The 19,433-nt window shown below is 54.4% G+C and overlaps 7 protein-coding genes across 7 annotated transcripts; 4 read left to right on the top strand and 3 right to left on the bottom strand.

Annotated features, from left to right (window-relative positions):
• Positions 1 to 54: 54 nt before the first annotated feature.
• Positions 55 to 723, bottom strand: MYCGRDRAFT_77055 (uncharacterized protein; the record flags this gene model as incomplete). Its single annotated transcript, XM_003848392.1, has 1 exon — positions 55 to 723. The coding sequence occupies one exon, from the start codon at positions 634 to 636 to the stop codon at positions 55 to 57; it is 582 nt and encodes a 193-aa protein (XP_003848440.1).
• Positions 724 to 2,149: 1,426 nt separating this feature from the next.
• Positions 2,150 to 5,331, top strand: M3YPp1 (histidine kinase; the record flags this gene model as incomplete). Its single annotated transcript, XM_003848493.1, has 3 exons — positions 2,150 to 4,942; positions 4,996 to 5,139; positions 5,222 to 5,331. The coding sequence occupies 3 exons, from the start codon at positions 2,228 to 2,230 to the stop codon at positions 5,303 to 5,305; spliced, it is 2,943 nt and encodes a 980-aa protein (XP_003848541.1).
• A 901-nt stretch (positions 5,332 to 6,232) lies between these two features.
• MYCGRDRAFT_106205 (uncharacterized protein) lies at positions 6,233 to 6,763 on the top strand (the record flags this gene model as incomplete). The annotated part of the gene is made up of 1 exon (XM_003848494.1): positions 6,233 to 6,763. One exon carries the CDS (start codon positions 6,531 to 6,533, stop codon positions 6,735 to 6,737), a length of 207 nt encoding a protein of 68 aa, XP_003848542.1.
• Positions 6,764 to 6,846: 83 nt separating this feature from the next.
• Positions 6,847 to 7,182, top strand: MYCGRDRAFT_88109 (uncharacterized protein; the record flags this gene model as incomplete). Its single annotated transcript, XM_003848495.1, has 2 exons — positions 6,847 to 6,876; positions 6,943 to 7,182. The coding sequence occupies 2 exons, from the start codon at positions 6,847 to 6,849 to the stop codon at positions 7,180 to 7,182; spliced, it is 270 nt and encodes an 89-aa protein (XP_003848543.1).
• A 5,087-nt stretch (positions 7,183 to 12,269) lies between these two features.
• On the bottom strand, positions 12,270 to 13,643 carry MYCGRDRAFT_49969 (uncharacterized protein; the record flags this gene model as incomplete). The annotated part of the gene is made up of 2 exons (XM_003848391.1): positions 12,270 to 12,468; positions 12,535 to 13,643. The coding sequence occupies 2 exons, from the start codon at positions 13,641 to 13,643 to the stop codon at positions 12,270 to 12,272; spliced, it is 1,308 nt and encodes a 435-aa protein (XP_003848439.1).
• A 1,098-nt stretch (positions 13,644 to 14,741) lies between these two features.
• Positions 14,742 to 16,895, bottom strand: MYCGRDRAFT_77046 (uncharacterized protein; the record flags this gene model as incomplete). The annotated part of the gene is made up of 3 exons (XM_003848390.1): positions 14,742 to 14,826; positions 14,971 to 15,066; positions 15,135 to 16,895. 3 exons carry the CDS (start codon positions 16,817 to 16,819, stop codon positions 14,742 to 14,744), a joined length of 1,866 nt encoding a protein of 621 aa, XP_003848438.1.
• Positions 16,896 to 17,716: 821 nt separating this feature from the next.
• MYCGRDRAFT_14888 (uncharacterized protein) lies at positions 17,717 to 18,733 on the top strand (the record flags this gene model as incomplete). The annotated part of the gene is made up of 1 exon (XM_003848496.1): positions 17,717 to 18,733. A coding segment is annotated over one exon (1,017 nt), but the record flags the coding sequence as incomplete, so codon positions are not given.
• Positions 18,734 to 19,433: the final 700 nt, after the last annotated feature.

Below are 19,433 nucleotides of genomic sequence, written 5' to 3'. Positions count from 1 at the left end.
TTCCTTTTCTCACATCTTGCACTTCTCCCATCTTTTGCCTCTAGCACCCTGACCTCAACCCAACAATCCTCCTGACGGGGCGGAGAACGTCTTGATCGCCTTGTCAAAGGCAGCCGCAACCGAATCGGAAATGATCGGCGCAAGACTCTTGTACGGCTCCGCCAGCTTCGACGCGAGCGTAGAGCTGAACGACGCACTCAACTGCTTCTGGCGCTGCAGACTGTCCTTCACCATGGAGCTCACGCTGACCAGACCCAAAACGGCCTTGTCGAAAACTGGCTTTTTGCGCTGCAAGTTGTCGAGCAGGGAATAGGTCTTTGGCGTGAAATCGAGCGAAGCCGTGGCGATTTTGCCGGAGTCGTCAGCGTTGAGGTTTTTGGAATTGCCGGCGGTGTTGATGGCGGCGTTGATGGCATCTTCGACCTGCTTGGTCTGCTGCTGGATCTTGAGGACCGTGAAGGTGTTGATGAGGTTGCCGGGCGTGAAGGTGTTGAGGGTGTGATTCAGGGTGGTGATCTGAGCGCTTATGGCCGAGATGCTGGAGATGATGCTGGTTGCATCGCGCTTGACGTGGACGATTGGAGAGGCAATGGCTGTGGTCGCCAGGGCGCTCAGGAAGAGAGAGGCGAAGTGCATTGTTGATGCTAGGACTGAGCGACGTGATGAGAGGAGAGAAAAATCAGCTTCGGCTCGGAGGTGACAGGAGTATTATTCGTCTGACTTGCTGGGTTGAACGTCGGGGCCTGGCAGTTTACATGGGAAGTCCGGGTTGGCACTGTCTTTGGATTGAGTTTACGACAAGGTATACCGCTGATCCGCTGCGTACCATACGGCGGCCCAGATGCTGTGGAGGTCCCGAGGAACCACCTTTGAGTGCTGTCATGAGACATCACCGAGGAAGTGAACGAGGAGGACTTCGCAGCATGTGGCAGCGCAGGTCGCCATCTCCGCTGTTTCGCTTTGAAGCTAATCTACATTGAACCACCATGTCGCGGGGAAGACATTTGATCGTCGTCCAGTTCTGCAAGTCTAGACTTCGCTCCCGTATAGAACCCCTGAACCGACTCATTCGAGTGAGGGATTTTGAAACGTGGCTTCGAAAGCCACCAATTGTTGCCAGTCTACCCCAATCCATGCAGCAAAAACAAAGTCGATACGAGCAAGCCTCAAGGATGGACAGTCGATCAAGATTGATAATCTAGGATGTTGATGTTGAAAAAAACCTTATGCTGGGGTCGGAAGTTGGGCGCGGGGATTGTGCCCGTGGATGTGAAGATGAGAACTGGGGTTCCGAACCACCTGGGATGCATCATGCCACGACACCGACAGTTCTCATCACCAGTCATCAACTTCCGTCTTGCGTACACGAACATCCATCGCCGGGAGAGCCTTGAGTGCTTCATCCGACAGCTCGGGTCAAGCGCTTGCAGGATCATCGTCGGCGATGGCTTGCGAAGTCTGCCTTCATCGCGGGACGTGCCTTCTCAGCCTCGGCCAGTGATCAGCTCGTTGGTCAGCCCTGGAACCTTTTCCGCCACGGACAGTCGCACGCATCTCTATCTGCACGAGGAACGGGCTGTCTTGGGGCATCGCGTTGCCAGCGTGAAGATGGCACCCATTGCTGATGATGTTGAGAACGACGATGGACATATGCCTCGATGATCGTCGCAAGTGCAATGCCGAGATGCAAAATGGGTCAAACTCAATTCCAGCGCCAGCCGAATCGGAACCACTCCTCGTACCCAACTCCATATCCGTGGCCCGAACAAGAAAGACCAAACAAATTGGGCGCAGTAGTGACTCGTGAGCATCTGGCCGGAGAGCAAGTCAACCATCGCTGAGCAGCACGGCACGAAAGGATCAGCACTACCGCGAGCGGCATTCATACCGAGGATGCGGCGGTGCAGCGAGCGCCCAGCCTCTAGACAACATGCTCCTTGCGGCTCCTCGTGTGCCGAGTCTGGACGAGCTCATTGACGATCTGAAACATCGAGATCCAGACTGGCTTCTGGAGACACTCCGTCAACGATGGCACAGTCTTGGCCCAACTTTGACGTCTGGTCCAAGCCTGCGAAAGCGTACAAAACGTAGCCGTTCTCCTGGCCACGAGGTCGATGACCTCGGACCTCACGATCTTACCAGATTGGAACTGCCTCCGGGCAAAATTGTGCCAGACCATGTCGCCTGGATCCGAGGATTCGACTGGTCACAGACAGGTCTTGGAGCCATGTCATCATGGAACGACCGTCTACGAAGATCGGTGAACTTCCTGATGGGAGACCCACGGGCGTCGGTTATTATGTGGGGTCCTCAAAGGACGATGATCTACAACGAGCACTACAAATGCATTCTCGAAAAGAAGCATCCTTGTGCCATGGGCAGATCTCTGGGGGAGGTCTGGCCTGAAGTCCCGGTGCTCGCGGATGCCATTGCACGTGCCGACGAGACTGGCTGCTCAAGCCAGACAGACCGGGAGCTACATTTTGTCGAGCGTCTTGGTTATCTTGAGGAGGTCTATGGCAGTTGGACTTTGGTTGCTGTCCTCTGCGGAGAGCAGAGTATGTTTTACGCAACAATAATAGAGACGACAGAGCAAGTGGTTTATGAACGACAGAAAGATTCGCTATTGCGTGTTGAGAAGGAAACAGCAGATGCGAGAAGTGAGGCGGAATATTGGAGTGGCATCGCCCGAGGGCTTGAAAGCAACAATCAGGATGCACCGTGGGCGGTGGTCTACTCCAGCAAGCCAGCTCGGTCATCATCTGGAGCATGCACCGTCGCATCTCATGATATCGACTTTGCCTCACGCGAGTGGAAACTCGAAGCACGTCTTGGAATCTTGGACGCTGCCACCCCTCTGACCATTGACGCGGAGTGGTCGGCGGCACATTTCACGCCATCCTTCGAAGCAGGCATGACCAGCGGCGAAGTGCAGCTCTTACGCCTCTCGGATGGCACTTTCGCCCCACATCTCCACAGCGTGTCTACCTCCCGCGCTTATGGAGATTGCTGCGATTCTGCCGTCCTGATACCCGTTGGCAGATTGAATACTGGATACTTCTCTGGCTTCTTGATCATGGGTATCAACAGCAGAAGAGCATACGCTGAACCATACCAGGCGTGGATCAAGCTGCTACTCCAGCAGCTCTCGTCATCTCTGAGTTCGTTGAATGTCATAGAAGAGGAGAATCGCCGCATACAGAGAGCTGCTGAGCAGGCTGCCCTCGACCGCACCCAGCTGACGGCGAAACTTGCTCTTACGGAACGAGAAGCACGAAACAACGAGTTGCGATTCCGAACCATCGCCGACCATGTGCCTGTCGCCATGTACGAGATCAGTGTAGAGGGGGACATTCTTTACGCCAACGACAGTTACTTCGAGCTCCTCGGCCTCGATAGGAATAATCTACATCCATTCTGTTGGGTTGACACGATCCACGAGTCTTCGATGGAGACTTACGAGGCACAGTTTGAGAAGCTGACAGCTGGGGAGTCCGTGCAATATGAGGCCATGATGAAGAAACCCTTCATTGCCAACGACGTCCTTCATGGGAAGTGGATTGAAGGAGAGACGTGGATCCTGATGGCAGGCTATGCTGTAAGGAATGCCGATGGGTCGATCAAGTCGATACAAGGCGCTCTCATCGACATCTCTCGTCAGAAATGGATGGAGAGATCTCAGGAGCGAAGAATGCAAGAACTGGTTGAGCTTAAACGTCAGCAGGAGAGATTCATGGACATGGTCGGCCATGAAATCCGGAATCCGCCCTCGGCCATCACCCTCTGTGCGGAGTCCATTCTCGACAGTCTGGAATCCGCTCTGGAGACTAGCAATAGTGTCATCACCATCGACCGAGAATCCATCGAAAGCCACATCGAAAACGCCGAAGTCATCACGACCTGCATCCAACACCAGCGTCGCATTATCGACGACGTCCTCACCCTGTCCAAGCTGGACTCTGGTCTGCTCGTTATTGCACCCTGCGAAGTCCAACCCAGCCACCTCATCGAACAAAGCCTGCGAATGTTCACCGGCGAATTTCAAGAGTCCGGTATCAATCTCCAGTACAACATCGACCAGTCCTACTACGATCTAGACATTAACTGGGTCCTCCTCGACCCTTCCCGTCTGCTACAAATCAACCTCAACCTCGTCACCAACGCAATCAAATTCACCCGCAACGAACCCACTCGCAACATCACCGTCACCCTCGCCGCCTCCCGTACAAAACCAACCCACTCTCCCAACGGCACAACCTACCTCGATGCCGCGATGCCAGACAAATCCACACCTCTCGCCAGTCCCGCGTTGACGTCCGCCGAGCTTACCGACAGCGTGTACCTCATGATTGCAGTTCACGATTCCGGCATCGGCATCCCCGCCCAAGAGCTCTCCAACATATTCCTTCGCTTCCAGCAATCCTCGCCCAAAACCCATGTCCGCTACGGCGGTTCCGGACTCGGTCTCTTCATCTCCCGCGAACTCGCCCGTCTTCAAGGCGGCAAAATCGGCGTCGCGTCCGAACACGGCAAGGGCTCGGTATTCGAATTCTACGTCCGCACGAAACGTTGCGCGAAGCCGGAGGGCGGGAAGATGTCCTTTGGCGGTCCCGGCGATGCGGGAGATGGGAGACGTACGAGTCTGAGGCGCATGGTGAGTAATTACGAAGGAAAAGGTGGGCGGCGGGCGGGTAGTCCTAAGAGGGAAGGAGGAGGGACTGGTGTGGGGCAGAGTGAACGGAAGAAGTTCCACGTTTTGCTGGTGGAAGACAATTTGGTGAATCAGAAGGTTATGGCGAAGCAGCTGATGAAGGCGGGACATGTTGTTGCGTTGGCGAACCATGGGAGGGAGGCGGTGGAGTATGTTCAGCGGACGAAGTTTGCGAGTGGAGATGGTGCTGGTGAGGAATTGGATGTTGTGTTGATGGATATTGAGATGCCGGTGGGTTTTCTGCCAGCTGCTGGTACATTGATGGCTTTACTGACGGGAAGTAGATCATGGACGGCCTCGAAGCGACTCGTCTCATCCGCTCGATGGAGTCCAGTGGTGCATTGCACGGCACTGTGCCGGTTATTGCTGTCACGGCCAATGCGAGAGGAGAACAGCAGATGACAGCTAGGGAGGCGGGAGTAAATGCCGTAAGTACAGACAGACACCGAGAGGACCGCTGTGAAGCACCAAATCATTCCATCGTGCTACCGTTATTCTGACTGCCAAAAGATCGTCACCAAACCTTTTCAGATGGCTGAATTGATGCACGAAATCCATCGGGTCGCTGCGCGGTGCCGGTCATCGAACGCATAGACTATTGTGCAACCAACACACGACAGTCGCAGAGAGATCAAGCCAGTTGACGAAAGTCATCGCTGTACATCAGAGATAGAGTGCCAGATGGCACGCCGATGCACAATACATCACATCGAGCAGGCATGAGAGAAAATGCCGATCAAAGCAGGAAACATGCAGAGATTCCTGCTACTCGCGGAAGCCAAATGTACTCACGCTCGAGCTGAGACTGCACTGCGTACCACGGGCATTGGCCGTACAAAGACATTCCGCCTTCGCATGCCAAACGTCAGCAGGCCCGCCCTCGAAGCAGTGCAGAAGACCGCCAGAAGCGCGAGTGCAATAGGGCGACGCTTCCTCCACACTACGCCCGTGCCATGCTTGATTTGTGGTTCGGCTTGAACTCCGGACTGATGGATCCAAGACCGAGTGATGCTCGATGCGGTCGTGGATGCAGGATTTGTGTCATTCCATGCCCGGTTTGTGGGTGATCTTGAATCGGGTGGTGGGTACTTAAGTCAGGCGAGAGGACCTCACTTCGTCCCGTCTTACTTGACCTCTGCTCTTGGAATGAGTGACCGTGGCATTTCGATGAGCGACTCTCACTACCCGGTCAGCTTCGTGTGTCGACCCATGCTCGCGGAGCATGACAACCAATTCCACGGCTTTACCTCAAAGACGAAACCGAGAATGTTGATCACGCCTTCCTCTCAGCATCCAACACCAGAGCTGCCAGCATGCCTGAGGCTTGTGGGCCGGCATGGAACCGATTGACAGCTTGGGCATCACGATGGTGGTGGATCGTGGCTTAGGTCTGACTGGTCCTGGACCATCGCCGCGATCGACGACACGAATACCTTGATCCACCGCATGCCCTCGAACATTCGAGAGGAAGCACCACAAGTGGCTATTGCCCACCTTCCTCCAGTGCGACGCTGTACTTGTCTAGGCTAGACGGCGTGAAGATCGCTTCAGGAACAGGAACAGGAACAGTGCCACTGCCACTGCGCGTGGTTGGATGATGCCTCGGAAGGACAGATGACAGATGTGGCCCACCCAAGCAGTGACGACGAGGCGTGGGACAAAGCTGTGGCGTAGGAGGGGCAGGCGGCACTGGACTCAGTCCCAAGAGACAACCTGGAAGTGGCGTCAGGATGGACAGCTGTTCGCGGCCACGACGACTGACGATTGGCATGGCATGTGGAAATGACGTGCATGCTGGACGTTCCCGGTTTCCTTGGAAATGGACCACAGAACAGACTCAAAGATGCGCGTGACAGACAAAGGGAGCACGTCGGCATGTCAGGTCGTCACGGCGATGGATGAATGGTGGGGGTGCACCTGCCAAAAGCTCCCACTCACCAACGTGAATGATGTGCTCATGACGCAGTCCGCCCGCTTAGCTCATGCAAGGTCCGTGCTTTTCGATCTGGCTGTTTGTGCTTTATAACTCTGCTGCCTCGTCGACCTTTTTCCTTTCTTCATCACCAGCCTCACACAATCTCACATACCACAACAACACACTCAAACCCAACACCCACCACCACACAATCATCAAGATGTCTGCCCCTAACGCCAACGCACCCAACGTACGTTGATCATCACCTTCACCACACTTCACCAACCCCGCTTCACCAGCTAACACACCATCACAGGAGGGAATCGTCGGTCAGATCGCCAACTCGGTCTCCAACGCCGCCAACTACGTGTCCGAGTCTCTCCAGGGCAAGTCCGCCGAGGCATCCAAGGAGGCCAACAAGGAGCAGGCCAAGGGCAACGTCCCCGGCAACAACTCCATCACCGACCGTGTCTCCGGCGCTCTCGGTGCCGCCTCCGACAAGGCTGAGCAGTCCAAGCACGAGGCTTCCAAGGAGGCCAACAAGCAGGGAATCTAAATGCATACCCCGCGCGTTCACCTCTTCTGATGAGTGACGGATGAGGAGGATGGTTTGAGGGTCTTCGGGACCTTGAGTGTACGCTTTTGATACCCATACCTACCACCACTCGACGTGAGCGTCTCGCTGACAGTCATCTGCAGACTACTCCAACTTCACACCACTCTTGCGAATGATTCACGGCAGTCTATACCATCACGACAGCGACACAGCGATATCGACAGGCTCCTCATCAGAGCATAGTCAATAGTTTCTCAGAATCAAATTTCGAAACAACAATTGTGCATTCCAGCCTTCACATCTGCATGACTTCAGCGTTCTTTCGCTTCTGCTCATCGTCAACAATCAACATGCCACGTCGCCCAATCCTTGCATTCTCGGTTGTCCCTCGCATTTGCCGTTTGCGGGACTTGCTGAATGTGGCGGGAAAACATTTGACGCCACTGCTACCCCGCTCTAAAGTGCCCGCTTTCGATCTGGACCTCACTCGATCCAGATGGTGCCATTTTCACATGACAGGGAAAACGGATCGTGTTCTCTTCCATGGGAATTGTGAATGTGAGTAGTGCATTTCTCTGTCCTCTGCTCACGTACCGTACCTCACGCACCCACGCACCTCACGGTCGTTGTAGGAGGTATCAACCCCTCCCGAGCCAAGCCGGACTATGGACCGTCTTTCCGCCAGTCTGCTCGAGATCCACTTCTTCACGTCCTGACTAGATTCTTCACACAACGCAATCCTGATTGAGAGGAGTACACTCCGGGGCCGAGAACTTGGGACCGCTGGAACCAGCGAGAGACCACAGGCTATGACAATTGGAACACCATCACTCTCCCCTCTCTTCGATAGCTTTCGACAAGTACGGCTTTTTGTGTGGGACACTTCCGGTGTTAGTCAACAACACAGAGCTGTAGGCGAAACAGTCGAGAGACCGTTCTGAACAGCAATTATGGCGATCGAGCATGGTTGAGCGAGAGAACATCGTTGCGGTGGGCAAAGTGAATTGAAGAAGAGGCGTGGGTTTCAACTTCGTCGTCGGGGATTGTGGTCCTACCAGGCGTGGACGTAGTCACTGCATGTCGGGCTGAGTGTGAGGTAGGAGATGAGAGCTGATGCGGTGGAATCTTGCGAGGAGAGGTAGACGTGCACTGGTCCACACCTTGATCTGCACATGAGCCAGCAGCAAGCATGAAGCGCTCGTGATTCGATCACAGCTCGATGAAGCCACGGGCTGAATGCTCTTCGGCTGGAACAAAACTTCATCTGGAGCTTGCTTGTAACCAAAGCTGACGATCAACATTGGCAGAACCACAGTCGATTGCCACGGCATGGCTGCAGCAAGCGGGAGGAAAGCAGGAATGTCACACTGGTCCCCAGTACCAACAAGTGTCCCTCCCTCCGACAACAACTCAGCGCTGTATGCGTTCCGGCTGCGGCGTCCATGGAAAGAAGGCACAGCCTTCTCAGCACAAGTCCGTCCGAAAAACACACAGCGATTGCTCCCTGTCCCTTGCGGACAAACAGGCAGTTGTACCTCCATGTCTCGTAATAAGGGAGTGGGCTGGGAAATGTACAGACTCTGTGATTCAAATGCACCAAGTATTGCCCGCCGCACGAAGCATTTCTTCTTGTGCCAACATGATCTCGATTCTCGAGAAGTTCCCGATCTCTGCGTGGGAAATGCATCGATTGAGTTTCTAACCGTAAGCACTACTCCGGTCCGCAGAACACTGTCTGTGCAGGATGCTCCTTGATCAGACTTCGTCACATGCTAACTCTGGATCAGACGTGTCGCCAAAGTGGATGACAAGCATACTGTCCGCGACTTTCCGCTTCATTGAAACCCTTCCTTGCCCGGAATGCCGCATCCAACATCAGGGAGTCGTCAGTGGCAGTGTCATCCGTTCGTATCCAGTGCAGGGCTGACAAGACTGGGCAGGCGCGCGATGACAAGTTGTCGCCATCTTGTGCAGTCGATGTGGTTCCATCTTGCCAAGGCCAAGCTGGAGAGATCTGTTTGAAGAATTGGCGAACTAAACGGTAGGAGCTGTAAATACCACATGAAGATCAGCTTCGGATGAATTCTGATTGCGAAGGAGTCATGCATGCGCGAAGTTCTTGAGAAGTTGCATGGTCACCATCCATCCTTGTTCCGACTCTTCCGAATACGAACGGGCCTCGTCGACAGACACAGCACTGCCCCAGCACACTCAGCCACATTGCGGTGCTAAAATCGGACGGCTCGAGTCACCATAATACTCGTCAATTCCCTCCGAGTTCTCCTCTTCTCTTCTTCCTCTGCATCGCCGGTCAAAGCCATCGAAGCGTCCAACCAGTTCCGGCACTCCCGACACTCCAACACTCCCGACACTCCAACACACCCGACACTCCAACACACCCGACATTCCAACACACCCGACACTCCAACACTCCCGACACTCCAACACTCCCGACCTTGCAATCGAAAAAATGAAGGTCCTCACCTACACCTTGCTTATTATGGCCTCGGCCGCTCTCGGTGAAAGCGGACATATCGTGTCATTGTGTATCAAGGGAGAAAATTGTACGCATACTACGCCTCCAACGCTCTGACCTCCCAAGTCGAATACTTACCGCCTCGAACAGCACCCTGTTACGGCGGCGGCATCTGCTGTGCCCCGAATGGATGCTTTGACAACAAGTGCCAGAGTACGTTGTCTCCCCAAAGCGGGTTTCGCTACGAGCTGCGCTAACACTGTTTTTAGAGCGTTGCGAATCGGGAGGAAGCGCGTGTCCGAGTGGGCAGACATGCTGCCACGTTGATTACGGCGTATGGGAGTGTTCAAAATGGGAGTGTTGGTCGGATAAGTCGAAGCGTAGTATAGTAGCGCGAACGTAACTCTCGAACGAGTGACTATTATTGTTATAGCGGCGAGGATTCCTAGAAGTAAAGCTCGCTACGTATATACAGTATATTAGTATCCTAGGCGTATAGTTAGATGGTAGACGTAAAAACTCTCGCGTGCTCGAATACTGTCTCCCGCTCATTTCTTCAATTCTGTCGGTGATTATCAGGACATGCTTTGAATACATATCTCGAAGCGCCCGCCGCTGATGACGTTGAAAAGAATTCGCTGAGTCCACCAGTTGAAGACAGATGGCAGAAAGCCGCGACGGCGTCAGCTCGCACCGCCAGGGCTTTTCCTGCCATCAAAGGCCGCGTTTGCACGGTCTCAGAACAGATAATAGGACTGGGAATCCTACATTCCCAACGATGCAACCTCCAGACCACAGACCTCAAGCAAGATCGTCAGGACGGACATGACAGTGAGGACGATGACTTCGTGGTCAGCAAGCGTTGGAAAGCACAGCCCAGAGCAGACGTGCACGCAGACACGACATTACTCTGCGAGAGAAGGGTGTAATTTGCCATGATTTCCTTCAGGGCGAGTCGGCTGAGGATAATACCGACAGGAACGAGCTTGCAGGGCGATCTCACGAGTGAGATAAGAACATTCCGCTGCCGGAGGACTTTATCCAGTGCGATGCAACGAGGCCTCAAGGTGACAGAGAGGTATGCTCCAGGTCCAACGGGCGTGCTGTTTTCATTGGCAGAGCTATCGTCAATCCAGACGGCATGACTGCGGCAGCTTGTGAGGACTGCACATTCATGCCGCACGCAGCGCATCACTCTGGTATCACTCCCTTTCCTTCTCGATCTTTTGTCTCTTCCTTCCACTTCCTCCCAAGTCCGTCATCACTTCCGCACTCCTTCACGCCATCTCCCGAGTCGTCATCGAGCGAGCATTGGTTCGGAAGCAGTCGGCGGTCACTACAGGGAGCGGGCTGCTGTTCTTGATTTAAACCCGGATGCCCGGTTCCGTGCCTAGGTTGTTCACTAGGGGCACCTTGTATGACCTGTTGCCCGTGACGCAACAAAAGCATTGCACAACCATTGCACGGAAGGCCGATGCTTCCGAGTCAAAAGCAGCTCCGATTATTCCAGGAGAACAGCGTGAGAGCATATCCGACGGATCACCGTTGGGAGCCATCAGAAGGGCATATCTAGGGTAGGGGTTGCCAACTGCCATGCAGTCCGGCCATCAGCCTGCGGACAAGTGTTGAACATTGATCCGTCCGATGTGCTCACCGGCTGTACCTGATTGAATGATATCAATTAAGTCATCGATAGTTGGCACAATTCCAGTGCGCATGGAAGAAGTTCTATCGGCTAAACGTTGTTCAAGCATGGGTCAATGGGACAACTCGCGAGACGATCGTCGCCCATTCGCAAGCACACAAGGAAAGAAGTCAAACGCCATACAAGAGATCATGATCAGCAATAGTAATGTTGAACAGCCTCTGTTTTCCCTCTCCTGCACACTGTCCCTCCCGTCTTTCTTCCTACCCTCCATCCGCGGGTGGCTTCCAAGGGAACCCGCATCCTCCCTTCTTATCCTCTCTGCCCACACCGCCCGGATCAGTGCACGCGTAATGCTTCGGCGCGTCGTCCTGGCCTTCTCCCGTGGGATAGTACCCTTGCCAGGATTTGCCCTGGGAGTCTGCAGTGAGTAGTCGAATCGCGCTGGTACTCGTGTGTTGGATTTCGAGAGTCTTGCTTGGATAAAAGGAAGAGAACCGCAAGAGAAGAGACGAAGACGACGGGCTGACATGTGCTATCTGCATGCTTACCTGGCTTCCATGCTCCGAGACTCCCGCTACCTTTCATGGCTTTCGAAAGCATCGATATTTCGATCCAGAGAACAGAAGTTCGCTCGCGCTCCATTTCCAGCCCGGAGCCAGTGTCACTGGAGCCGCCGAGCAGGTTTGAGCAAGGAGCGTGCTGTAGAGTCTCGTTTTCTGTCAATCACCAGTCATCTTGGCGATACATCCATGAGCATCAGAAAGGGTGATGTCATAAAGGGACTTTGAGTCGCTTCAATGCGCGATCCTCGATCCCGGACTCTCGATATCTCATCCGTAAGAGCCGAATACTTTTGCTCACGACGCCCGCGTGCGACGGCTCCATGCCCGCTGTAGACAGTCCTTCGATCATTCATGCAGTGCGCCATCGATCGCACGAGCCCATATATGCTTCTCAAACAAGTCAAGCCCATTTTGCCGCCTCCTCATCCTTCACTCTCATCTCATCAATCTTCTTCAAAATCTGTCCACAGTCCCTCCAAATCCGTTCACGGTTCCTGAGACCCGGAATCGAATGCCCAGCTTTCTTCAACGCAGCATACAACTTGAACCAATTCGTCTGGAACCGCGGCAGAACGGGCGGGATGTTATAACCCTCATTGCTCTCAGCAGACCCAGCAGCAGTGGCCACTTCCGCTTCTTGCGGACCGCCGCCATCCTCCTGAGACCCAGCTTCGTCGTCCGGCGGATCAAAATTATCCCTCTCCGGTTCGCGAGCGTCGTCGACTACTTTTTGCGTCCACTTGGAGTACCTTGGCAAAGCGACGGAAGTGTCCAGATCGACCTCCCAGATCCAGGGAAAGTCTTTGCGGAGGAGGTGGTGGAAGAAGGAGATGGGGATGTGGGTGAAAGCTCGTGAGGCGGTTCGTGCAGCGCCGATGGAGGGTGTGGGGAGTAAGGTGAGGATGTGCTGTAGAAGTTCCGGTGGGAGGGTGAGGAATGGGTCGTGCTGCTCGTCGGTTGTAGGTGGAGGAGAGTTTCTCTCCAAAAAGGCACTTTGCGACGGATCGAAGCCATGCTCCACCTCCCTTGCCTCATTCAATATCCCCATTAGTCCCTCATCCTTCAACGGATCCATGATGAGAAATGCGAATTCCTTCTCATGATCCCACCACTGCCCCTGACACGTCTCCAATGCCATGCATCTCTCCACCTCGTCCGGCCCGCCCAGCCTATCGCTCTGCTCCCACCACTCCCCTAATCCGTCCACGTCTACTCTCCCCTTCTGTGCCAATGCAGCCCGTAGATATACCTCCAAACACCACGGATGAAACGGCATGGCCGTGCGAAAGTCGTAACCGTTGTCAAAATGGTAATCATCCGCCAAGAACTCCGTCACGCCGTGCCGGAAGGGAAGCCAGTCCCCTTCATCTGGCACCTCACGTTCTTCGGTCTTGGTCGTCATGCCGGTCAGCATCCATTTGGAGCTCGCTTCCCAGGGTTCGTCGTCCGGCGCAGGACTCCAGGCGGGTGGTCGCACAGCTTCATTCGTAATGTCGTCGTCCTCGGCGGCGGGTTTACTGTGTTCGGCTTCGTCGGGAAGCTGACCATCGGGCGGGAAGAGGATTTCGGGATCCGAGTCGAGGGAATGGAAGTCGTCGGTTGATTTGTTGCGGTCGACGAAGGTGCAACCTAGGGAGGATGAGCAGTCTATATCGGGGAGGGCGAGTTGATTGCATATGTCGCCGCCGTAATAGCACCAGGCGTAGGAGCGGGGTTCGTGACGGGTGCGGATGCGGCCAATACGGAAGCTGACGCCGCAGATGGTGCAGTGCATCTGGAGGGCGGTGTTAGCATTGGAAGGGACGGCAATGGGTAGAGTCGATGATATACTTCTGAATACCCCATGGCGGAAAGATTGTGAGCGTCAACTAAGGAGGCTAGAAGCTGTCAGTGTCCTCGAGGTGCGATGCCGAGGCGTCTTATTGTTGACTTGAGCTGCTTGTCTTTGAATGGAGAGATGATCAAAAGTGATGGACTCTCGAGAGTGTTCATCGAAAAGGAATCATGGAGAGGAACGGCCGGAGCACCAGGCAGAAGTGCCCTTGGCTCGTTTCTGGACGAGACCACTCACTAAGGTACCTTATGAATCACTACAGCAGGCAGCCATGAGGTGGCGTTACCGACGAGACTCGTCAGAGCGCCGATCGACTGAGATCGCAGCACCATGGATGTGTTTCTTTTGACCTTGACAGCGACTGTGTTTTCAAGGTAGGAGAGATGAAGGAGGAGAAGAAGAAGAACGAAGAGAGAGTGGTCGTAGTCGGCCAAACCCCGGCATCAATATTTGAGGTATATGATCAATTTGAATTCTGCTCTGCTTTGACGGCGCAGTTGGGTTAATCAGCATTCACCTTGCCTTTTACCAGATGAATCCTTGGCTCACTGCACCAAGCCGCATTCTCAATCTTTGGAACACCCCAGATTCGACTCATGTTGAATTTTGTTTTGCTCTTTTTGCTCGACCTCTGCCCGTTACGAATATCGTTTTATCGGATCGAGTGCGGTGAGTTTTGGGGTGGAGGTGGGTTGGACATCATTTTGCCATGTTGGCGGGAGGAATGCGCTACTACCGAGAGGAATTCACGTTTGCGGAAGTATGATGGAGATGATTGAATTCGCGAAACATTCTCGCCATCATTGCGCCATTTCGATGTGAGTGGCTAGCTCCACGATGCGACATCCAGAGCAATGCAGAGAGCTCTTGAATCTTGAGCTGTCTCTCATGTATCTCGTGACCCATTTCATGACATATATACACATCACCACATCCACAGAACGATCGTATCACGCACGCGTACCGTCATAAAGTTCAACTATTATGGAAGTGTCATTCATTACCTCTCGCCTCCTCTCCGCATCCCAACTCTCCAATTTAATCATCAGGATACTCCTCCTTCAACCCACCCACAAACCTTCCCTCTTCCTGATCCCACTTCCAAAAGTACCTCCCTGCTTGACTCATCAATTTCGCGCCCGGTTTCTTCGCCACTTCCAACTCCTCTTCATGGCCGCGTTCGCTGTCCATACCATTGTCGCTGTCGTTGTCGCCTTCGTCCGCAGAGGTGGAGACGCCGGCGAGGGACGCTGGCGCAGAACTCGACGTCGGCCGTGCAGATTCTGTCCTCGATGATGAGAGATCCTCGGGAAGAGCGATGATGTTCTCCTCGGCGACGTAGCGGATGGTTTTATCGTCCGCGCTAATAGTCACAGATCTTGGTCAGCAATGATTACCACATGAAGCGGATAGCAGGAAGAATGAACTCACACAACGTTATAAAACCCTTGCTCCCTTCCCCTGCTCAACTCGTCCACCCGCATCTGCTCCACCCATCGCTCCTCAGCTCCACAGGTCGCATCCCATCCGACCACGAAGCCCTCGTAACCAAATCGCTTATGCCGCATCCACGTTCCGATCTTGTACCTCACGCTCTCCTTTGTCCTCGGGTTGCGGTGCTGTGGAGCTTTGCGCGTGCGATCGGTGGAGCGGTGCGCGACCACGAGGTGAGAGAGGACATTGGCCTCGTTCTCGTTGGCGAACATGGGTGGGAGAAGTGTTTCAATGAGAGGCAGGTCCCAGGGGTAGTGGGTTTGGAAGTGCTCGATGAGGTAGGGGAGACACTGCCTTCTTCGATGTAGACTGGATCGTGGGTTGTGGTCGCCGAGGATGAGCATGCTCCATAGCATGGCGTACCACGCTGCTTCGATGTCTGGGTAGTGGTGGGAAGTTGAAGCGTTGGCGTGCGAGCGATGGCGTTCGCGGAAGGATTGCACGGAGGTCATGATGTTGCGGGAGGTGCGGAGGGCGATGTCAAGGGTGGAGGTTGGGGAGAGGTGTTGGATGTGTTGGTGGGAGGGTGCGCCCATTTGTAGGAGGCGAGCGCGGAGGTATTGAGGGTCGACTTCGGTGGAGGAACGCCAGGGGTCCATGTGCATTGTCTCGCCGGCATTGGGGTCGGATTCGTCGTCGGTGGAGGATGATGATGTGGATCTGGCGCGAGTAGGGCGGCCGTCCAGGGTGATGCCGGGTGGAGCAGTGACGACGGCGTGGACGTGTTGTGGGTAGTTGGAAAGTTTGGCATTGAGACCGAGGCGACGGGAGACGGCGCAATATATAGCCACAGATTGGAGAGGTAGGGAGGAGTGAGGTTCTTCAAAAAGGGCGAGGGAGAGGAAGTTGTTGCGGAGGGCGTGGTATTCGTCTTGATTATTGTTACCGACCAGACCAGCGTTGCGAAGGTATTGAGCGATTTCGACAGCTCGACGGCGAGGGCTGAGTTCGTAGAAATCGGGGACCTCGGTGGAGATGCATTGAGCGATACGGTTAAACTCGCGGTCGATGTCTTGTATGTCACCCTGTGCTCCCGCAAGGACGAATTCATCGTATGCTCCGAGTACTTCCTCCAGCTTGACCATCTGATGATTGTGAAGTCGCTGCCACTTGTCAATTCCTCGCAGGCGGTGGATCTGACCGAGGATAGCATCTGCGTGGAATGTCCTTGCGAGATAGTCCTCTGCATCTTCTGGGGTATGGTCTCGAAGCCGCAAGAGGAGATCCTTCACATCATAGCCATATTTCGCCACCTTTTCCATTCGTTCATATCGATATTGAGTTGTGAGGAGGAGCTGGTCGAACAGCTCCAATGCTTCTCTATCAATCTTCTTCCGTTCGTTGTATAAGATCCGCCACTTCGTCTGCACGGGAGGTTGATCCAGCTTCTCCTCCAACTCGTGCTTCATTTCCCAATGTTTCCATGTCTGCACGCAATGTCGTCGCCATACCAGCGGCTCGTAGGTGATCTTATTGAAGCGAGAGTTGGTGGTGCCGAAAGCGAGGGTAGCCGTAGGAGGCAGATGGGCTACGATGGCTTCAAGGAGTTCGTCTGGGAGGCGCAGGATGGCGGCTTGGTCGCGTGATGCTGTGGGTGCGCTCTCCGCAGACTGAGAGGCCATTGCGGAGGAGGTCTACCTTGGAGATACCAGATATGAATGATGTCGTGGTGCAGGCGAGCATGAGGTCGTGTAAGTGAGTGGGGTTCAATATTTGATGGTATTGAAGCCAAGGTCAGCCCATTCGGCTATCAGATTTGACGCGAATGACGGCATCAAAGAATGGAACCAAGCCGTCACTTATCGATACAAAGGTCGGACGGAAGATGCCACGGATGTTCTCTCCTCTCCCAGTCGATCTCTTGCAGCTGCCAGCACCGGATGGGCCGGATAGCAGAGCCTCATGACAGATGTTGGTTGTTTTCGTCCCTCCTACCTTAGTACCGCCGGAAAACATCTTCTCCCAAAGCCCCGAGAATATGCCTCTTGATTCACTAGAGCAATGGACGAACATCGGATATTCGGTGATATCGGCATCCGCTGCGATCCGCCCATTTGCAATCCATCCATTCCTTCCGTCGCGCATCATTTATTCACTTGGCTCCGCTGGCGCATAGGCATGGCAGCTGACCGAGCACCGAGAGAAGCACAGATGCCATGCCGCCGTACGGAGATTATGCTACACTGCGTCATTCAGTTGTACAATAAAGATCCTTCGGCAGGATGAATCACCCCACCTGCACCTCTCCCTCTTCTCAGCTATACCATCGTGCATGTAGTGGAAGCATTCCCGCCCTCACCCATTGTCCTGCTGTGTCTCCGTCCCTTCGCCTCGTGACTGACCTTCGTCCTCCACCATGGCCACCACTGCCCGACCCACGGCATCGCGACAGACGACGAGCAACTCGCTCAAGCCACCAAAGGACAACAACCTGAAGCGCATCAATTCGTACACAGTGAGTGCTGACATACGCAATGTACCATGAAGAACCCTACCTAACATCTTCTCCTCCCTGCTAGTGGCCAGCTGGACACGTCGGACATCTCAGCGATTCGCAAACCTCAGCCCTCGAAAAGTTCAAGCAACTCTGCCAGGAAAAAGGCTACTACACGCCGTCGAAGGACAGCACTCCCGCGAGCCACGATGACGAGACAATGCTGCGCTATCTGCGCGCGAGAAAGTTTGTGCCCAACGACGCGTTCACACAATTCAAAGACACAGAAGATTGGCGACAAGAGACAGGCCTCGAGAATCTGTACGAGACAATCGATATTCAAGAGTACGAGGCGACAAGGAGATTATACCCACAATGGACAGGCCGAAGAGACAATCGCGGCATTCCCCTCTACGTCTTCGAAGTCGCGAATCTCAACACCAAAGCATTGACTGCATATGAAAAGGACGACGACGCGAAGGCGAAGAAGGCAGATAAGAAGAGCAAGGCGCCGAAAAAGATGATCAGACTCTTCGCTCTCTACGAGAACATGTGTCGCTTCGTCCTCCCTCTCTGCGCCGCGATTCCCAATCGTCCTAACATTGAAACGCCCGTCAGTCAAAGCAGCAACATTGTCGACATCTCGAAAGTCAGTCTCCGTCAGTTTTGGAACCTTCGCGGCCATCTCCAGGATTCGAGTGCATTGGCGACAGCACATTACCCGGAAACTCTCGACCGCATCTTCGTCATTGGCGCTCCCGGCTTCTTCAATGTCATCTGGGATTGGGCGAAATCCTGGTTTGATCCCATCACCGTCGCGAAGATTCAAATTGTGCCCGATAAGCAAATGCTCGAGACCCTCTCGCGATTTATACCCGTTGAGAATATTCCCAAGAAGTACGGTGGAAAGCTGGATTGGTCGTTCGGAGACATGCCGCACTTGGAAGCGGACATTGCAAATGCGATGAGGTGGAAGGATGAGACAATGGAGAGAAATTTCAAGACATTTCCTATTGGACCCATTAAGTGGATGCATGATGACGAGGGAGATCTGGTGGCTATGGCTATCGGGAGTGAAGGTGGGCAGAAGAGGCAGAATGTCGTGGCGGGGTTGCATTTGGAGAATGGAGTCACGCCGCTAGCGTTAAGTCCGGGACGAGTGGAGAAGGGAGCAGATCACATCGACTCTTCCGTGGCCGGAATCAATTCGAAGGCTGCGAATGGTCAGACCAAGTCAACGTCCTCGCCCAACACCACCACCAACAACGCATCTTCGCAGCAGGGAATCACAGCCGCAGCGGCGACGACAACAGCAGCAGCGACAACAGCAGCGGCACCGACCACATCTCCCACCTCTCCCACCTCCACCACCTCTGACTCCCTCCCCTCCCACCCCAACGGCACCCACCCCGAAATCGCCATCCACAACCCCTCCCCCGACCGCTCCACTTCCGACCTCGCCCACCGACAAGGAACCTCCGCCACGAAATTCGTCCAACAAAACGACACCTACGCCGAAGGCCAAGCGGCCAACAACACGCCCAACACCACCCTCGACGGCCAAGGATCCCGACAAGCAGTCGTTGAAACCCGAACAGTCGGCCAAGCGCCAAAGGAAGTGGGACTACCGACCCCCGCTCCCGCAGCAGAGGGTGAGGTCGTCAAACCCGACGCGGGAGGACAGGCGAAAGACGACCAGGTTAACGGTGTTGGGGAAGAACAATCGAATGGAGGGATCGTGGAGACGGTGAAAGCGAGCGTTGGCGGCGCGGTGGGTGCTGTGGCGGCGTATGTGCCTGACA

This window comes from Zymoseptoria tritici, chromosome 11 (assembly GCF_000219625.1).
Source record: "Zymoseptoria tritici IPO323 chromosome 11, whole genome shotgun sequence".
Taxonomy (NCBI): Eukaryota; Fungi; Ascomycota; class Dothideomycetes; order Mycosphaerellales; family Mycosphaerellaceae; genus Zymoseptoria; species Zymoseptoria tritici.
The sequence above is the reverse complement of the archived record's forward strand: the minus strand, read 5'-3'. Positions and strand labels throughout refer to the sequence as shown.